Source organism: Taeniopygia guttata, chromosome 2 (genome assembly GCF_048771995.1).
Source record: "Taeniopygia guttata chromosome 2, bTaeGut7.mat, whole genome shotgun sequence".
NCBI classification, from domain to species: domain Eukaryota; kingdom Metazoa; phylum Chordata; class Aves; order Passeriformes; family Estrildidae; genus Taeniopygia; species Taeniopygia guttata.
Window position 1 is genome coordinate 105,746,958 of NC_133026.1, and position 19,187 is coordinate 105,766,144.

Sequence of the window (19,187 nt, forward strand, 5' to 3'; positions counted from 1 at the left end):
TGCAAGAAGTTTGAAGCCTTTATTTAGTAGCAATTAAATTATTCAATTAACACTAACCTCCAGACAGCAGTTAAAATACTGTACAAAGAGCAGCTTGCCCTCTAGAAGCTCTGTACACAGTTCAGTATAAACAGACTAAGATTGAATGCACCCCACTGAAAAGGGGTAAAGCAGCTGTGCACAGGAGGCCTCACTGAGGTGCTGTACTACCTTTGAAATGCACAAGACTTCCTGGCAGGGAGTTTGCACAGTACAGACACAGTCCTGTCCCCCTGCCATGTTCCACCAGGCCATTCCTGGACTGATTAGGTTCTTGCAGTGGTGCTGGGCACCGGAACTTCTAGTGCATGAAACAGATTCTTTTAAAACCTGTTACTAGTGTGCAGTTCAAATCAAATCTGTAGATATTTAAATGGCTCTTAATTCCTTAAATCATAAGGTTGGTAGCAAAACAGGAGAGCAAAATTCAAAACACACTGCACAAAACATTGAATAAATAACCTCTGAGTAATGTTACCAGCTTAAACAACTGCATTACTCCTCCAGAGATGGGAACACTTCTGGAATCTCCTGAGCAGAGCTCAGGCTTCAAGAGAATTACTTTAGTAAAAGTCATTTTATGAAAAAATTACATCTTTACAGAAGTGACACCCTTTTCTTCATTTAGGAGCAGAATATTGCGATTACTTTGTGTGCTTTTTAAACATTCCCATGTCACAATAAATAAAACCAGTTTTACTTGTGCCAATGTTATCTACAAAATAAAGTATTCACAGAACAGCTGAAGGTGTTCTATTCCTCATACACCACAACCTAATATAGGTGTACTCAGGGCAGCTTGAAACCACAGCAACTTTGTCCATGCAGGACCCACCATCAGCCAGAAAAGTTATTCCCCTACCTTTAGGACTGCAGATCATGTACCACCAGATTTATTGCAGAGATGCTTAATATTCTGTTTGATAACATGTCAGTATTTTCAGGAGATAAGTAGAACAAGGGAAAACATTAAAACAGATTAAGACTTATTTGTATCAGTCAGAGGCTCCTTACTGCATTTTAATAAATATCAGGCAAGTTAAAGTAGTTTCTGTCCCAGTAGTTGCCAGAGTAAAGCCAGTCCTGTGTACCAGTGTGGGGATTGGGGCCTTGGTGGAACCATCTGCAAGGAAACACACAGCATGTTAGTGAAGCTATTAGACTCACTTGTACAAGTTCAGAACTGCTTTGCTGCATCTTCAACAGATGATATAAAATACACAGCACAAAGTAATTGTTGCAGGAGTCCTCTTGGTTTTAAATTTGTGAGTGAGTTTAAAATCATCTTCAGTGACTACATTTCCCCATTTGCAACACTGCTTAAACATCTCTGAGATGGAATTACACCAGTGTTTTGCCATTTGAAGCTGCCAAGATGACCGCATAAAAAAGGACAGATACAGCTTTATTTCAAAGCAGTTTTGAAAAACCATTCTGGCATGCACAAGCAGTAACAGTTTTTGCAAGACATGTAAACACCACAAGCACTGCAGTCCTGAAAACAAATATTATATCTCTGGATCTAGACTACCCCTTGTTTTTTTAAAGCTTTTTTTTGCAATGTACTTCGTTATAGAATTGTAGAGTGACTGGGGTTGGAAAGCACCTTAAAAGCATTCTAGAGTGACTGGGGTTGGAAAGGACCTTAAAAACCATCATCTTCTTTGACCTTTCTTTTCTGGTTAACATATGTTTGGAAGCCCTTTGTATTTTTTTTGGGTTTTATTTTGGTTTTTTTTTTTTTTTTTTCAGGCTTTGCCAAATTCCAGCTTTGCCTTGGCCTTCCTTACCCCATCCCTATATAACTCATCTCTCTATTCTTCACAGGTGACTCATCCTTCTTTCCACTGCTTGTGCATTTGCTTCCTTCCCTTTGGTTTGACCAGCAGGTAACTTGGAACAAGTCTGCCAGCTACCCTCAGTGAGGATGAAACATCACCCACAGGCTGCAGGAAGAGTTCTGGATTATTACAAGTTAACTATGTTGTGTTACACTGTTGGCAGCAGGAGACTCAATCTGAATGCCCAGAAAGCTGATTCCTTCTGCATGGAGCTACTTGCAAGCTTTTACTAAGCTTGTTATTAATAGAAACACTGATGTTTTGCACCTGCTTTCTTTCCTTTCTTTTCTCCTCCTGCTTAATCTGGAGGCACCATATTGCACGCAATGAATGCCACTTTCTGTTTGGCCCAGTTACTCAATTTTGTGCCTCAACAGCACACAGTACCAGACTTCAAGCATTTTAACTTCCTTCTCTATTTTGCCAAGCCACATTAATGGCACAAGCCAGCTTGGTAGAAGCTGTTTTTGTGGTAATGTGCTCCACAGCTTCCTTTCACCTCCTCGCTGACCGCAGAAGCCAGTTGTTCCTTTGTGTGACTCACTGTAGTGACCACACTCACTTAAATAAATGATCTGTGTGCAAGGCAGCCTGTTTAACTCTGCTCCTCCCTTCTCCAGCACCATAATGTTTCAGAAGAGAAAAAGCACATTTGAACCAAATAGGACTTGATCTCTTTAAAAGGCAAAAGCCTAAAGGCCACCAGTACTGCAGGGTTATGTTACAAAGCAGGGCAGCTAACAGGCAAGTCTTGCTTGGCTCAAAGGACTTGAGAGAGCTGTGCTGGAAGAAATGCTTTGTGCTGCCTTCCCGGGAGTAACTGAACATATGAACACTCCAGTGCTTCTCCTACTACCCTGGTTAGGTTAACTGAAGTCAACAGAAATCATTCACCCCTAGTACACAGCTCACTCCTGCTTCACCTCCCACAGGAGGAGTCAGCTATTCCCAAATAAGAAGTGCATGGACTGGCTTAGGTGTGCAGTTCATTCGTGACAGCAGCTCATTCCAGAGCTAAAGCCAAACATTTGCCATGAGACAGAGCTATAAGTACAGTGACCTCACCTCTCAGATTAAGAAATTCTACCACCCCACAGCTCATTAGTGTGTCCTCAACACTTGTACAGGTCAGGACAGAGTGCCCCTCCTCCAGAGTCCATCTACTTCAATAGGAAGGGGAAAGGCAGTGGGAAGAACTAAGTCTGAGAGACCTAAACCAGTCAGTGATGTGGGGAAGATGGGACAGGCTTCATCAAAATTAACAGACCACTGCACTATTTCAGAACTGAATAAAATATTTTTACTCAAGACTTAAAATTACTGGTCAGCATCTAAAATATTAAGTGCTCAACATTAATCACCTCTTGAGAAACACCAAGACCCCACTTCCAAAGTGGATTCAGAATAATTAAATTATATATAAAAAAAAAAAAAAAATCACTGGGCACTTGGGAGAATTGTCTTAGGAAGGAGGAATTCTACTGCACAAAGCAAGAAACCTGCTTTTCTGTGGCAGGGAAATGGTAGTAGTTTAGATCTGAGCTCTTAATGCACTGCAGAATAAGACCTACAGATGACCTGGGAACAGGTAGGACAGTTCTTCACAGCATGCATTTTTCCCCCCCATAGCAGAACTCTCCCTAACCTTAACAGTCATCCTTTATAGGCAGCCACACCTGGAATTCCTACTAAAGAGATCAGACACCGGGCATTTTCTGCCAAAGCTTTAGAAACATCCTGGAAAGTAAAGAGTTCTTAAAGGATATCCCAGACACATGCTGAACAGGTCTACACAATCTGCACAACAGCAGTTGCAGAACCTTGTGAATGGCATCTGTGCTAATTATATAACCCAAAAAACACAGCTCCACGGGAATTCCCAATTTCCAGCCTCAGGTGCTTTGGGCTATATTTAAGCTACTTCAGGCACCTGGAAGAATACTGTGTAACTAACCCAGGTTTGAAAACACCTACTGAGAGCTAGAAACACTCTGAATTCAGGAAAGGAAGCAAAAGGTGCAAGGTTGTCCAGCACGTAGAAGCTTTATTCTCCATCAGTCTCTATGCAAACAAACCCAAACACTTCAGGAGAGCAGGCACAGGAAAAAGACAAAGGCAGACATGTCCAAACCTGGGATTTTGGGATGATGGGTGACTTCATTTAAAACAAAAACAAAAAACAACAACAAAAAAAAGTAATTTACTTTTACAAACATTTTAAAAATATTTAATCCCAAGTGTTTGACTGTATTAATAAGAGAAGAGCGGAACCTTACTTACTTAAAGTTTAGCCCTACTGTTGTTTTTTCTGAGAAGATAATGCCAACTCACTGCTATGCTTTTAAATAGACTTTGGTCAAACTAGATTAATCTGATCAGGTTTTCACAATTTCTTCTTAGCTTGTGTCTAAGAGCTCCCAGCCCACTCCTCATAGTTTTAAGAAAACCCCAAAAAATCCTGGCAGGTCCTTTGTATGCTAACTTTCCCTTAGCTCCTCTTATGGTCCCCTCCATAAGAAGGCAGGGTCTCGGATAAGTGGGTGATAAACTTTGAGAACACAGCATTGTCAGCACAGAGCCATAGGGCTGAGAAGTCATGGGCAAGCTCACAAGGAGGAAGCATTTCCTCTTTCTCTTTATAATTTGAGGCAATTATAAATTAACCAGCAACAACAGTCCTTACAAGCAGCCATCAGAGGTAACATCTTTGTCAGAACCAAGAAGTGCTCAGAGAAGACAACAGTTTGTGTTTGCATATGGGTGTGCAAGCAATGAGGGAAGGAACTGAGAGCAAGCCTGGTGCTCCCCTCTGGAACTGCTACATCCCGCTGGGACCAAGTCTGCAAACACAACAGCGGCACTGCAGACCCGATACTGTCTGTCTGCTCTTCATGCTGACACAACACTCACTGCATGTCACCAGTGGAGACTGTCACTTAACTTGAATGTTCAAAGCCTTTATGTAACTACACACACACACACAGAGGCAAGGGCACCAACCTCGTCTTCCAGTCTTCCTCTGACTTTGAACGATTTTTGCGGGCAGTTCTCTGTTTTTCTTCTAGCCTTTTCTTTTCTTCACTAGCCAGATCTTGAAGGAATAAAAATACACAAAAATACAGAAGATGTTAAAACATAATATGTAAAACAGGGACATTACTTTATCTGACCCAGAAAATAAATAACGGGCAGTAGTAAAAAATATCCATTTAAAAAGCCTTCTACAGAACACTGAAGGTTACTGGTTTAGTCTAAGAGCAAAGCCAGGCCAGCTGTGGCACAGGATTAGCCAGTGGCATCCTAGTCTTTAAGACTGCTAAATATATATTAATCCATGGCCTAAGGACCCTGGAAATGTGTTTACATGACAGCAAATGTGAGCTAAGGGAGGTGGCATATATAGAATTTATTTCAGTAGGGAAACTGAAGATATGATCAATTCATTTCAGAAATCTGGCTACCTGCTTCTTGTAGAATTTTGGGTTACGTTGCTACTAGCACCTAGTTCCTCATCACCAGATGTTTGGAATGCTTATTTCCAAATCACAAAGAATTGTCTCTGTAGCATCTCTTCATTTTCTTTGGTAACACATTAATGTAGCATCCCAAACAAGGAGAGCAGTTGCTTCTCTTTGCCAGAAAGGATGATCAGAAGGTCTGAGGCGTAAGTCAGACTTGGAAACAGATTAGATGAAAGTCAGTCTCACTTTCCTGAATCCTCTAAAAGCATTTCATACACAAGTTTTCCAAGAATGATTTCCCTAACTATTTCTATAAGCCATTCCCTGTCAGCTACTAACGCACTGTGTATTACTAGCTGCTACAAACGTCACACTGCTAGTGTATCATGAAGGAATATAGTCTGTTGCTAACAGTATAGTAATTCGTTCTTTAAATTTACACAGACAAATGAATTACTAGGGATTCTCTGAACCAAATATATCCATCACCTTGGCCACATAACAGTTGTACAGGCAGGAGAGGGTGGTTGTGGGAATTCAGTGATCTGTTTAAAAAGCCTCAAAAAAAAATGGTTATCAGCTTCTGAGTAAAAAGAAGCAAAACTGCACAACTGCCCTGTGTTACACCATGACACTGGTTTTTATTTCTAGATCTCAGACTACTTACCAGAAGTCTCACAGTTTTTGCCCTCTTATACAGCTAAAACCGAATCAGGGTTTAATGACTTACCCCAATCAGTTAGCAAGCCAGAGCAAACGAGAGCCCCCATACTGTTAGTCTACAAAGCTCACCATCCTGCTTTAATATTAGTCTAAAAGCACACTACTCCTATTCACTGGAAGTCTCATCATGTATTTCTAATTCACTATTCTAGGATAGCAGAAGTGTTCAACTCCCAGTGAAGAATAATTTTGCATCAAGTGTATTTTTTGGCATTGCAGTTTCACTTTAATAGTTTTGACTGCATTTCTCAGAACTGGCACAACAAAACACTTCCTCTGCACCGGGCTGATGGAAACAGACAAACTGAAAGGTTCACAAGTATTTCCTTGTCTAGACCAGTCTAAACCACAGCAGCAAATATGGGTCACTGAAGAAGATTACCTCCATCCCAACTGTCCCCTGTAAGGGTGAGTGACACCAGAAGCTCAACACAGCCTGCAGAAGGTTGTGTTAAAGAGTTACTGCTTGGCATCATGGAGGAATGCATGGGGAACTACTTCCTCTAGCTGTTCATCTAAGAACTTTTTTTCCAGTCCCTCAGGTTTAAGAAAAAATAAAACCACCTTTACCCATAAATTAAGTTACCTATTTCTCCATTTTCCATAGCTCTGATATCTGGTCGTAGCCGGCAGTCAGTTTTGGGAATGACACTCTCCATTTCTTTGTCCAACTCATTCAAAGCCATAGCAAAACTTGTAAAATTATACATCTGAAATTCAGAGACAAAGAAGAAAGGTGATTTTACAACACCTCTAGCTACTCTGTTAATACAAAAGGAAACTGCTGTCTAAAAACAAACATCCAAGTGCTTTTGTATTACTTAGTCAATATAGGACTGCTCAAGATACCAGCAAAACTGCACTGTCAGGCAGTGTAGGTGATCCTTGCTGTTTCTGTTTAAGGATGCCAGCATCCAATTACTCAGTATTGGATGAGTATTTCTCTCTTACCTTCTTCTTCCAGTCCTACTGGTATTTTCTCTATCTCTACAGAGAGATTTCCCCCTTGATTAATGCAGTGGAGACATCTTTTCTGTATGAATTCTTTGTCTTCTCAGTTGAACATAATACCCTTGTTTTCTACCTAGTGGTTCTCCAGCTTTGCAGCCCTTCACACACCAACTTGTTCCATGCAGGTCTGTCCTTGGAAATGTCTGGCCTCTAATAAAACCCTTCAGTGTGATTTCTTACAAGGCTGGGCCTCAGTGCGGGAAACAGGGTGAACAGAAGAGATGGGGAAAGGCCCCATGCCACTGTCTACATGAAGCATCCTGTTTTCCAGAGAAATTCCAAGAATCCTAGATTGATCCCTGTGGCAGTTATCCTTCCAACCCCACATTAGAAAGTTACAGTCGTGGTGGGGAGGCTCATTGTAATAAACAGACAAATCCAGACTTGCTAATGACAAAGACAAGAAATGGATGTGCTTTGTGTAAACCATACAGAGTAACAGGATAGCACACACTTTCAATAAGGAGAAGCATTGCTGACCTGTGCTGAATTTGGAGGTCTTGGAGTTATCTTCCATAGCAAAACACTTCCAGGAATAACATACACACTCTCAGAGTCAGGCAATGGCATTTCATCTGATTCCTCGGTATTGCCCACCTGAAGGCAGCACAGAAAGAAAAGAGCGGTTCTTTGAAGTCACGAACCATTTACACCCGATCATTCCAATACTGGAACTTACAGAAAATTATTTCTTTGACTAAAGGTGAGTAATTCCAGCAAAGAAACTTTCCTTGTCAAGGATTGAGGCATTAACATAGCACACATACTCCAAATTCCCTCCCAGTGGAACACTACCAACAGTTTCTTGCATCAACATCTTTGTAGATGTAAACTGGATGTTCAAGCGCTAAGAAATGTCAATTTTTCCACCTCAGAGATGTCCTGTTTCCTCGAGTACAATCATTTTCATGCCTGATACTCAACTTCACTACTGCTTCATTAAAGGTGGATAATGGAAGTTACATTCCTCATCCTTCCACAACAAAGGAACACCAGCACATAATGCAGATGCTGCCCAGTTTGTACAGAACAAAAAGCCCTTTCTACTGCTCTGTTCCTTTGTGTTAGCCACTGCACCTCTGAAATGGCAAACTGCAAATGTGAAATGAATATCCTAGATTAGCTACAGCTTCTAGAAAGGGTATGAAGGGTGACACATACAACCCTGAGGCAGCTGTAGCCAAAGGACTGTGAAATGCTTTTCCCAGAAAGTAAAAAATTCCATAGAGGGTTACTGGGGCAGGAGAGTAACTGGTGATCACAGTGTAGGTATGACCTGAACTAGATCTAAACACACAGTTTTAAAGCAGCTGGGCTCTGATGCTGCTGACATTAATTCCGCCACAGAAGCGGATGCTGGAAGATTGAACTAAAGCCATGCTGGACAATGAATAAGGCTCTCCCAAGAAAACCTGGTGTCACAATCACAGCTAAGAACAGCAGCATGTTTCAAAGATCACCGGAGATTAAAGACGAACTTAAAGGCAACTAATGCTTTAAATACTTTAAAAGGCCAGCAGCTTTAATCCTGCTGCTAATAAGCTTTGCTCTCCCATGGTTGCATCAGAAAATAGTGCAAACATCCAGTACCCAACATGCACTCAGCTGTCCTCTGAGATGAGTCACGTGTTACGCTTCCAAGAAAATCAGAAGTAGTAGTAAGGATTCTGCTTCACTGAGGAGCCCTTCACTGTGCTTTTAATAATGAACAGTCAGTAGAACAGTGTGCAGACCAGGTTCAGCCCCTCAGCTCTTAGGAAGACAAACAGGGGTTTTAGTTGACTGTATCTGAACTGTGCTGGCAACTCGTCATTCTGTTCTTTAAATGATCCTGATCATTCCTTCAGAAATTGAGAATTTGAAGCAGAACACAGCAGAAAATTATCCTTGTATCAAAACAAAGACAATTCAATATCAGACTGTCAAACTTCAAGCCTTTTATAAAAAGGCTACGATACACAATGCAATTTCTGCCTTGTTGGATACAAGACTTTAAAATAGCATTAAGAATTACAGTGGAATAGGTAAAATGTGGATTTTCATGTGCTCTTGCCACAATGATTCATATTTTATGCTCAGTGCTACTCAAGTATTCAGTATCTTGCTATGAGGATAGTTAAGAGACCTGCAAAAGCAAGACCTCTGTAAATGAGGTGTCTGTAACAGGGCACGTGTGAGGGCTGTTGCTGTTGCCTACATTATTCTCTTCATGTATTTACATTGAAAACTCTGCACAAAATGCTTAATCTTGATTAAAAAAAAGACTCCAGTTCATCCAGAGCAGAACCATCCTGGTCTAACTGTGGGTCTATTATAACACTTCTGATGTTAGTAAAATATCACCTTTACATACATGAAGGCTTGTCTAGTTCCCTGAAAAAATATTTTCCCCTAGGTTTTATTCCTATAAAAATGAAAGGGATTCAGGGGGAAATCTGGGTAAATTGCAAAAGGACTCTCATCTGAGCAGGTTCCCTCAAGGAAGGCAGAAACATTTCTTGATTAGCAGCAATGTAGCACTAAGTAGTAGAAGTAATATCTGGAAAACAACTACATAAATCTGAAAATTCTAATGAGAAGTTTAAAAAGCCATGTACTTTTATGCCTGAAGGAATCCTTCACTACCATGAAGGGACAAACTGCATTCAGACATTATACATGAGACTTGGCTCACCTAAACACCCCAAAAACACAGACTATACCAACTCCTTCGACACAAGGGGCAGTGGGAGTACATATTCAGCACAGACTACCTGGTTCTTACCTAGCCTAGTTCATACAAAGCCTTCAGTTTTCTACAGAGAAAGTTCTGTTAATTAAGTAGAAAAAGCATTTTCCTGGAGTCAGAGCAACACTTCAGCTTGAGCTTTATGCAACAGGATGCTGCATTTCAAAGTGAAAAGCAATGATCATCTTGAGCATTGTTGGAAAATTCAAACAGGCAGCTGAACAAAGACACAGTGTGTTTTTATTTATTCCTTCTCCCTAGAGTTCTCTAGGTCAGACTCGCAGAGAAGCAGCAATCCCCAGTGCTTTACCACTCTCCTGATAAGCACTGGAGCAAGCTCAGATACAGCAACAATCTGAACCTGCACAGGCACAAGTGCTGGCAGAGTTCCCCATCTCTTTTCTTCATAAGTTTCTACAAAAACTATCAACACCCAAACAAAAATACAAAAAACCAAACAAACAAAAAAACCCAACAAAAAAACAAACAAACAAAAAAACCCAAAAAAACCCCAACCAACCAACCAAAAAAACCAACAAAAAACCCCACCAAAAAAACCTGGCTGCAGTAACCAAAAGGGAACAATCCCTATTTAAACTACTATCCTCTTCACCAGGTTGTATGTTGTCACCACCACTATTCATCCTAAACAAAAAGCTTACTGCTAACCAGAAGTCTGGAAGAATTATGAGTGATGTTTTTTCACAAGAGACAAAAAAAATCAATTGTGAAGAAAAATAAAAAATTGCCATCACTTCTACAGTTGTGAAAATTTAATAGAAAGCAATAAAAAAAATCCTTGTAAAAGCTTGAAAAAATGATGTTCTATCAAGTTAAGATATTAATCTGTCCTGCTTCTAAGAATCAAAATCCTCCCACTAGAATATGTTATCATACGTGATCAGAAATTTCCCAACTAATGCATATGTTATTTCCTCCACGTAACTCTGGAGGAAGAGGCAGATAATGAACTAGACAGTATTTATATCACACTAAGTTTTGGGAAGATTGCATACAAGTTTAAGAGGAAAAAAAGCATTTTATCCCTTTAATACTGGTACTCATCCAATCTGTTTTGTATCCTACCAGGAAAGAGAAGATAAGTGAAGGAAATTGTAATGCTCTTAAATGCTACTAAAATGTTTAGCTGTTTTATCATGCTTATGAGATCCCAACTCTTTACATGATTAATACCTGTTTACTGCTTTTCTTCTCTTCTGTATTTTTCTTGTCATTTTTCTTGTAAGCTTCAAATGTAGCTGGGTCAACACTGTACAAACACTCAGTCCACCTCCCATACAATGCACAGAGTTTCTTTTTGCTGTCAAAAAAGCAGATTAAGTTTACAAAGGAGCTGAAAGAGATTTATTTCCCCATTTCTGATAAAAATATGTGAAAGAGGAACTTTTGAGGGCAACTTTAAAACTCCATTACTGGTATTGCAGAATTCATAACCCTGCTGTTACAGATTCATGCCCTTGACAGACTCTGTTAAAGGCATTCAGTTCTACAGCTCCCCTCAGAACCAAGGGCAGTCATGTTTCCCATTTAGAATTTAGCTGTTACCTTTTGTCCTGAATGTAGCCTTCAACTTTGTGCAGCTCCTTCCCAAAGAGGCCGCAGGGCTTGAAGCTTAGTACACATTTCTCACCAGTTCTAAAGGCAGAACAAGAGAGTACTAATTACTTCCAAATGCTTTTCCTTTTCAAACTTGCAGGAAGTGAAAGTGCTCACACTCTTAACTTACTTATGGTTAGTTATTTCCACGTTTCCATACTGCTCAATCCAAAGTTTGCCCACAATAATGTTATGGACGCAGCATGTAGGATTTGTCCATGTGTAGGCTTCGTTGTGCCTAAGGGAAGGGAATAAAAATTGAAATACTGTATCTGTGTACAGGATGTCTGTTCTTCAATAAGCCGTCATCATCCCAAGTCTTGAAATGGGCATGGCAGTAAGTCAGTAAACCCAAGAAGTTTATTAACCTATTACTACTGATTTTACCAGTTCCTTAAAACAGTCACTTTGGAGCAGTCACTGTTAGCATGGAAAGACATGAGGAAAGCCAACAGGACTCAGGCATGCTGGCTTTAGCAGAGCTGATGTCCAGGCACTTGGAGAACATCCAGGCCCAGGTTCCCACTGGTGCTATAGCAGAATGCAGCATGTATGGGGAAACAATGGTAGTTCTTTTCATCTTCCCATCCCCCCTCCTCACAAAGTGATCTGCCCTCAGGCTTTGGGCTTTGGGTATTGGACACTTCTGTTCCTAAGCCTGAGACTCTACTGCACTCTAATCATCAAGGATTAGGCACTGTACCCCTTCGATTATTACTGATCCACTTACTCAAGAAGCTCCAAAGTCATCGTGCCTTTTGGTTCTGCTTCCACACTCTTGCCCCAGAATTTAAGTTTAGGATAAATTGATCCATGAAACACAAAATCGTTATTTAAGCCTTCAGCATAGAAAGCACTGATTGGTGGATGATGGCTGACTTGCTCTGAGAGAAGTCTAAATCCAAGATCATCTCTGCAAAATAAAGATAAACAAACCATATACCTACGTATCAAGTGTAGTGAAGTTGCAGTTGTTTTTCCTGAGGTGAAAGGAAAAGTTGGACCCATACATAGCTGCTGTACGCAGTGCAAGACAATTAAAAGCCCTGGCTAAACTGAAAAGATCAACTACAACATAGAACATCCTCATTTTAACTAACTAAGAACTTAATATAAAAAAGAAACAAGAACTACCAGATCTGATAAGTCAATATAGTTACTTTTGATACTAATCTCTTTCTTAAATCTCTTTCTTAAATCTTTCTAAACACAGGCCAAAATATTAACTGAAAGAAAAATCTTCCTTAGGTACAGCTACACATTAATAGACTCATGTTGCTTATTAGGTACTCTGAACACTCCTGTACGCTCTCCTTATGTACCATGCACATTTTTCATTCATAAGGTTTCAGGGAAAAATAATTTTTGTAGATAAAACTGGCTTTTAAACCTGGAAAATTTAATTTGCCTGCTCTGAATTGAAAAGTTAAGTAGTTTCTCTTCACTGAAAGGTGAATTGGTGAACATCAACACACATTGCATGCATCTGCAGCAGCAGCTAGGAGAATGGCCAGAAGCTGATTATCTGAAGTGCAGTCTGCAAGCCAGCTAACAAATCTAATGAAACATCTCTGCCATGGAATACCACCCTCCAGTGCAGCTCTGTTCATTACCTGATCAGTTCATAGGTCTCGCCAAGCAATGGGTTGAACGGCTTCCCAGTACGTTCCCACTGCGAGGCTACAGCAGACACGGCAAACGCAGCAACACACTGCTCAGAAGAGTAAGATCACACAGTTAATCAACAGTAGCCATTGGTATTACAGAGTATCAAAATAGTTTCCTAGACAGGTGTCCTGGTTTCTGCTGGGATAGAGCTGATTTTCTTCCTAGTAACTGGTAGAGTGCTGTTTTGGATTTAGAATGAGAATAATGCTGCTAACTCACTGATGTTTTAGTTGTTGATAAGCAATGTCTAGTAACAAAGTTAAGGCCTTTTCGATTTATTATACCACCCCACCAGGCTGGGGAGAACAAGAGATTGTGAGGGGACACAGGTGGGAGAACTGACACATCGACCAAGGGGATATTCCACACCATATGACATCATGTTCAGTATGTAAATAACCTAGAGAGGAAAGAAACCTGGCTGGGGGCTACTGCTGCTTGGAAACTGCCTGGACATTTGTCAGAGGGCAGAGAGTGACTGCACTGTGCATCACTTGTTTTGTATATTCAAATTATTATTTCTTCTCCTCCCCCTGCTCCCCAGTTTGATAGAGGAGTGGGGGGGAATTAGGGTGAACAAGTGGCTGTCTAGTATTGAAGCTGCCTGCTGGCTTAAACTGTGACAGTTCTGATTCTGTACAAACTTCCACCACATGAGTCACATGCACCTGACTTACTGTGCATCTCTGAATAGCTGCTTATTGTCCACGTCATCATAAATCACTTCCAACAGGACGACTTCCTTCAGGTACTGATACCTTTCTCTAAGGTGTTCCACTTGTCTGGGTAACGTATAACATCGCCCTTGAAGGAATATCATTCCTTCACACCTGACATGAGTCACCTCCACAGTCACTTGTGTCACTTTTCCAATCCCTCTGTCACTGCCTCTGTTCCTAAAAAGGGATCCTTACTTACCCTCCAATTCCAGACTACCAGCTTTGTTACTACCCCAGCACTGGACCAGGCTGGTGACAACTTGTTCATGTGGACAACAGCTGAAATCTTTTTGTGTATCTCACCGCTCACTCAGGGACAGGGATTGGGTGGGTACTGCCTCATGTATGAATTCTTCATTTTCCTTCTTCCCTATCAGCAGCTACCTCTCCTCTTTATCCTGTTCTCTCATGACAGCCCTGCTTGTCTTATCTACATCTTTCTCCTTGGAAGAAACTCCTTCATCTCTTACTAAATGAGCTGACTTTTGCTTCTAACACTTCCTCTTGTGTATAGGGGTGACTGACACCAGTACAGGTTGGTTCTTAGGTTCAGCAGCAGTGCCAGACACAGGAGCTGGAGTAGGTCCAGTGCCTCTTTTTTTATTGTCAGATCCAGAGGCGTTCTCTTCCCCTTGAGGGTACTGAACAGTGTTGAACAGGGCTCATCAGGCCTGGGCCAGGCCCCAGCACCTTGCAGTGATTTCTGTCACCCTAGAATTGCCAGGGTGACAGCATACTTTTCCCAAATATTTTATTAATTTTTCAGGATTCTGCACTTGCTTAGGAGTGAAATTTCAAAATGCTGGAGAAGCCCACTATCCTAGTGCTTACCCATACTATCCCACACTCACACTCATAGCCCTGGGGCAGATCTCTGGGTGGTATCCACAAATAGTTGTTTAACTGTAAACAAGACCTAAAAGACATTAATGAGATGCAGCAAAGGAACAAGTATATTTGATATCCTGATGATATTCGAAATTCTCAAGAGCTAATTAGCCTGGAGGAGAAGGGGATGATGGAAGAAAGTATCTCCTATGTGGATTGGCTCTCTGACGAGAAAAGGCAAAAGGTGTAACTGAATGGTTTCCTATAGATGGCTCTCAAGGTGTGGAAATGCTGGCAATGCTGAGTACAAGTCAAGCTCAGAGGAACCACCAGGAATTCTATCCCATCATAAGAAAGTGTTACAAAGTACAACAAAATGTTAATCTTAACCCAGCCCCCAGAGGTGATAAACAGCATATCAGGGAGCATATGCAAGTTAGATGTTGTATAACCCAGCTCTGAGAACATGCACAGCAGCAAATAAACCAACATTGCAACCAGAGACTATCAAACTAATATCATAAATGCTTATAATGAATTTGCTTTATTTATATGCTCAGGTCAGATCCATTGTTATCTCAACCCTTCAAGCTTTGCTCCTTGTGGGGTGCCATGAAGGACTGTTGTGGTTTAACCCAGCAGGATTAACACCACACATTTGCTCACTCACCCCTCTCCCCAACCCAAATGGGATGGGGGACAGACTGGGGGGATAAAAAAGGTGAAATCAGTGGGATCAGATAAAGGCAACTTATTAGGGCAGAAAAGCAAGGGAAAATAATAACAACAAAAGAATCACAATCTTAAGTAATGCACAGCACAGTGGCTCACCATTGATATGTGATGCCCACCAGGGATTGATGCTCCATCAGATCCTGAGCAGCAGCCCCCAGACAGCTTTTCCTTTAGTTTGTGTACTAAGCTTGACACCATATGGTATGGAATATCCCTCTGGACCGTTGGGTCCAGCTGTCCCCGCTCTGCTTCTTTTGTCCCCCAGCCTCCTTACTGGTGGGGTGGCACACAAGGAGCAGAAAGTCTTTAAATTACTGTAAACACAGCTAAGGCACAACTAAAACATCAGTGTGTTACCAGCATTATTCTCATTCTAAATCCAAAATACAGCACCACACCAGCTTCTGTGAAAACTACGACAATAAACAAAACTAGTAAATGAATAAGAGAACTGAACAAGCAGCAAATTACAGGAGTTCCTCCTACAATGAGACCACCTATAAAGAAGAAAGATCCCACAACATTCACCAAGAGCTCAGGTGAGCTAGGAAAGCCAACGCACCTGCATTCGCTCGGTCGCGCTGGAAAGCGAGCTGGCTTTGTGGATGAGGTACGTGTGCTCCATGTACTCCGTGAGCCGCTGGAGGAAGCTCAGGGGCTCGTTGAATATAACCGGCATTGTGATCTTCGACAACTCCTGATGCACAAATGAAATTCCTGTTACCAGCTGAATGATTAGATACACTGACCTGCAGTAACCCAGGCGTAATTGGCTTATTACAAAAATAAATGATGCTCTTAGTGCTAATGCAATGTGCTTGACTTGGCTCTGCTAATACTGGAAGGACAAAACACTTATGAGCTTGACAAGCAGAGCTGTGCTGGCACTAAGGCTACTTTTAAAACAAAAAGAAAACCAAACAGCAAACTTCCTATCAATGAATGCATTAAGAAGGTGAGATGAAACAATGGAAAGAAGTATTAAGGATCCTTTTAAACACTAAGTTATTTATTATTCCATAAACAGATATAGACCATCTAATTACTTAAACATATTATAATTTTTTGGAGGCAAGTGGGCAAGTAGGGGGAGGAGAATGAGAAAGGGCAAGGAAACACAGTGATACAAGGACAAAAAGAGGGATTTTGTATTCTGAAGAAAAGAGGGAGTTTGTAACAGGAATAAGAATTTAAAGGAAGCCCTACAGTTTGGATGGTGTTTGTTCTCTCTCCATTTCTAAAAAGCATGCCCTCTGAATGCATAACAGAGCAATGGTTTAAACTGCCTGCAGCAGCAAATTAAAAGGGTGTAAATATGACTGCTGGCCAAGGGTGAGGCAAACAGCACTGTCCTGAGCCATAACAGCAGCACCTGGCACCAGGAGCCTCGGCAGATGCTTTGGTACAAGCCACTACAAGTTCTGCTGCCCCCCACAACTACAACTTCTCTGCAGCAATTGCTGCAAAGCAGAATTAAGACCCTTTTTTCCTGCATATACCTTATGCAAGGCAGGCTTTCAATCTGTTCTTTGTATTTTGTAACACTTTTCCACTAAAGACACTGGGAGAAGCCTCAGACACTTCACATCAGCTCGGGAGACTTGGAGCTGCTGATGCAGGCATTCCCCAGCATTTCCACACCTCATTGCTTGATGCTGCTCCTAACTACACCAAGGGGAGGAGGAGAAAACAACAGCAACTAAACCCACCAACTTTCCCTTCTGTAGACTACCATTAGAGACTGACAGAGATTTATCAGCAGCAAGTGTTTTCAGCCTATTGTAGGATCTACTGGAGAGTAGAGCTCTTCTCAATTCACACCTAGCTGGAAGCAGATTAGGTGCCAAGGATCTAACTCTGATCTGGGCACCCTCTGGTCAGTAACACCATGGGGAAGAGGGAAGACTCAGATACTAAGGGGAAAATACAAAAGCAAAATGAAAGTGATTGTTTTTCTGGGGTTGTTTTGTTTTTAACACTGTCAAAATAAATTTTAAAAAACCCCACGAAGTACTTAAAGGTTTCAAGGCAAGACACTTTTACTGAAAGAATATTGCTCTGATCAAGTCCTACCTTCTTAAATTATGAAAGCAAATAAAGCATAAGCAGAAAATTTTAAAAAACCAAACAAACCAACCCCATAAAAAACACATACAAAAGACCTCTTCTCCCAAACAAATTTTCATTTGGGCCTCAAAACAATCATTCCCCATTTTTTATCATAGCTTTCTGATTACCTACCATACCAATGCATTTTCTTAAGATACTCCAGATACTGAAGTCATTTCTGGAAAACATTGGAGATGGTAGGCTTGTTCTGTGGAAAGAAAGAGGGGAAAAAAGCAAAAGTAAGAAAAGTTTTCCAATACTAACCATGATCAAGAAAATCACGTGCTCATTTATGAACGTAACAGTTTCCCAATTGTTAAATTAAAACCCCAAAGGGAATGATAGTGCTACTTTGAAGCACTTCAACAGTTTTACCTGCATAGAGACATGAATTTCTCCAAAACCAGAACCATTAATTTTGCATAACACCAGAAGAAGAGAATGCCTACAGCATTCAGAACAGATTTCACAATGGCACCACTAAGATACTTAGTTGTGTCTTTGTGAGAAAATGGAAGTTAACTGAATATGTGCGTAAGTACATTCACTATGTTTGAACAGGGTTAAAACAGTGTGGTTGTTTTGGGGTTTTTCTGCTAGCCAACTTTATACTGACAATGAAATGCCATGACATTTATGGCCTGTATTAAAACCAGCCCTCAGGAACAATAGAAAAAAGCAGCATCATTAAAGAAGAGCAAACAGAGCAGCCTGTTCTACAAGGGGCTGACATATCCCGAAACAAGTCACGAGCATACTTTCAAGCATTTAAGCTGAGAACACAGCATGCATTTCTCAGCCTTAAGGGAAATCAAGCGCAGAATTTGCACAGTTCTTCTACTGCTACTGACCAGCTCAACTGTTAATCCAATTTACTTCTAGAAAAGCATAAGTATTTGTCAAAGTCCTTTGTCCACAACACAAATCCATTTTTGGATCATGATGCTACTGCCAATGAGCAAAACTCACAATTTTTCTGTTTCTATCAACGGATAAAAATTACCTAGAGCTCACTCAAACCGCATGAACTAATTAAGTTTTGAAGTTTAGTTAACCCTAAATTATTGTGTTGCCCTCCTAACCAAAGTTGTCTTGTCTCTGCTCAAGGCAGCTACAACAATCTTTTCCAGAGAGTGTGAACAGGCTGTATCTTCCTTCTCCACCACCTTTCCGATAAACAGAAAACTGCCTTTAGAAAATAAATACTCAGGCTAAATTGTTTGTTTCAGTAGCCTTATTTGCTGTGCTACCTCCCCTACTTATGTGCCACTGGAACACCTTTACCAGGGCTGATGCTTCAGTTTTTAAGTTTTTAGAAAGAACAAAACCAAAATTTTTTTTTTTAAATCAAACAAACCCCATCCCATCAAAAACCCAGTCATATGTCTGATCTCCTCATGGTAGCAAACTATAGTGTTAGCAAGTAGCTACAAGCCCAACACCGACTTGCTTCACTCAGCTACCCTGCAGAGCGTGAATGGGTAGGAGGATTTATTTTAATTGACCAACATACCACAACTCACTCCCTATTCTGGCTTTTCACTGAGACAAAAATGTTTTGTGAAACAGATCATCCGGAATAATATTAAGTTTAAAATACTTCTGTGGATGTTTTAATACATATGTCCAGGAGAGGACAGTGTCCACCAACTATTCAGGCTTATCTTCACTTAAAATGTTAACTTGTTTTTCCTGTGTATCCTTTAAT

General features: G+C 40.8%; 1 protein-coding gene across 5 annotated transcripts in view; it reads right to left on the reverse strand.

Moving 5' to 3' along the window:
• Positions 1-19,187, reverse strand: part of OSBPL1A (oxysterol binding protein like 1A) — a 76,333-nt gene continuing 57,146 nt past the window's right edge. For 3 of the 5 annotated variants that reach the window (XM_030266097.4, XM_012572044.5, XM_072924576.1), the window contains 11 exons: positions 17,612-17,687; positions 15,933-16,067; positions 13,034-13,131; positions 12,151-12,333; positions 11,551-11,658; positions 11,370-11,459; positions 10,998-11,124; positions 7,556-7,672; positions 6,651-6,774; positions 4,881-4,971; positions 1-1,162 (listed from right to left, as the gene is read on the reverse strand). In XM_030266097.4, coding sequence (XP_030121957.4) covers positions 1,060-1,162; positions 4,881-4,971; positions 6,651-6,774; positions 7,556-7,672; positions 10,998-11,124; positions 11,370-11,459; positions 11,551-11,658; positions 12,151-12,333; positions 13,034-13,131; positions 15,933-16,067; positions 17,612-17,687 — 1,252 coding nt within the window. In that variant the 3' untranslated portion in view covers positions 1-1,059. Of the gene's footprint in view, positions 1,163-4,011; positions 4,036-4,880; positions 4,972-6,650; positions 6,775-7,555; positions 7,673-10,997; positions 11,125-11,369; positions 11,460-11,550; positions 11,659-12,150; positions 12,334-13,033; positions 13,132-15,932; positions 16,068-17,611; positions 17,688-19,187 lie in introns of all 5 variants that reach the window. The other 2 variants (XM_030266096.4, XM_030266094.4) reach the window with 1 other exon arrangement.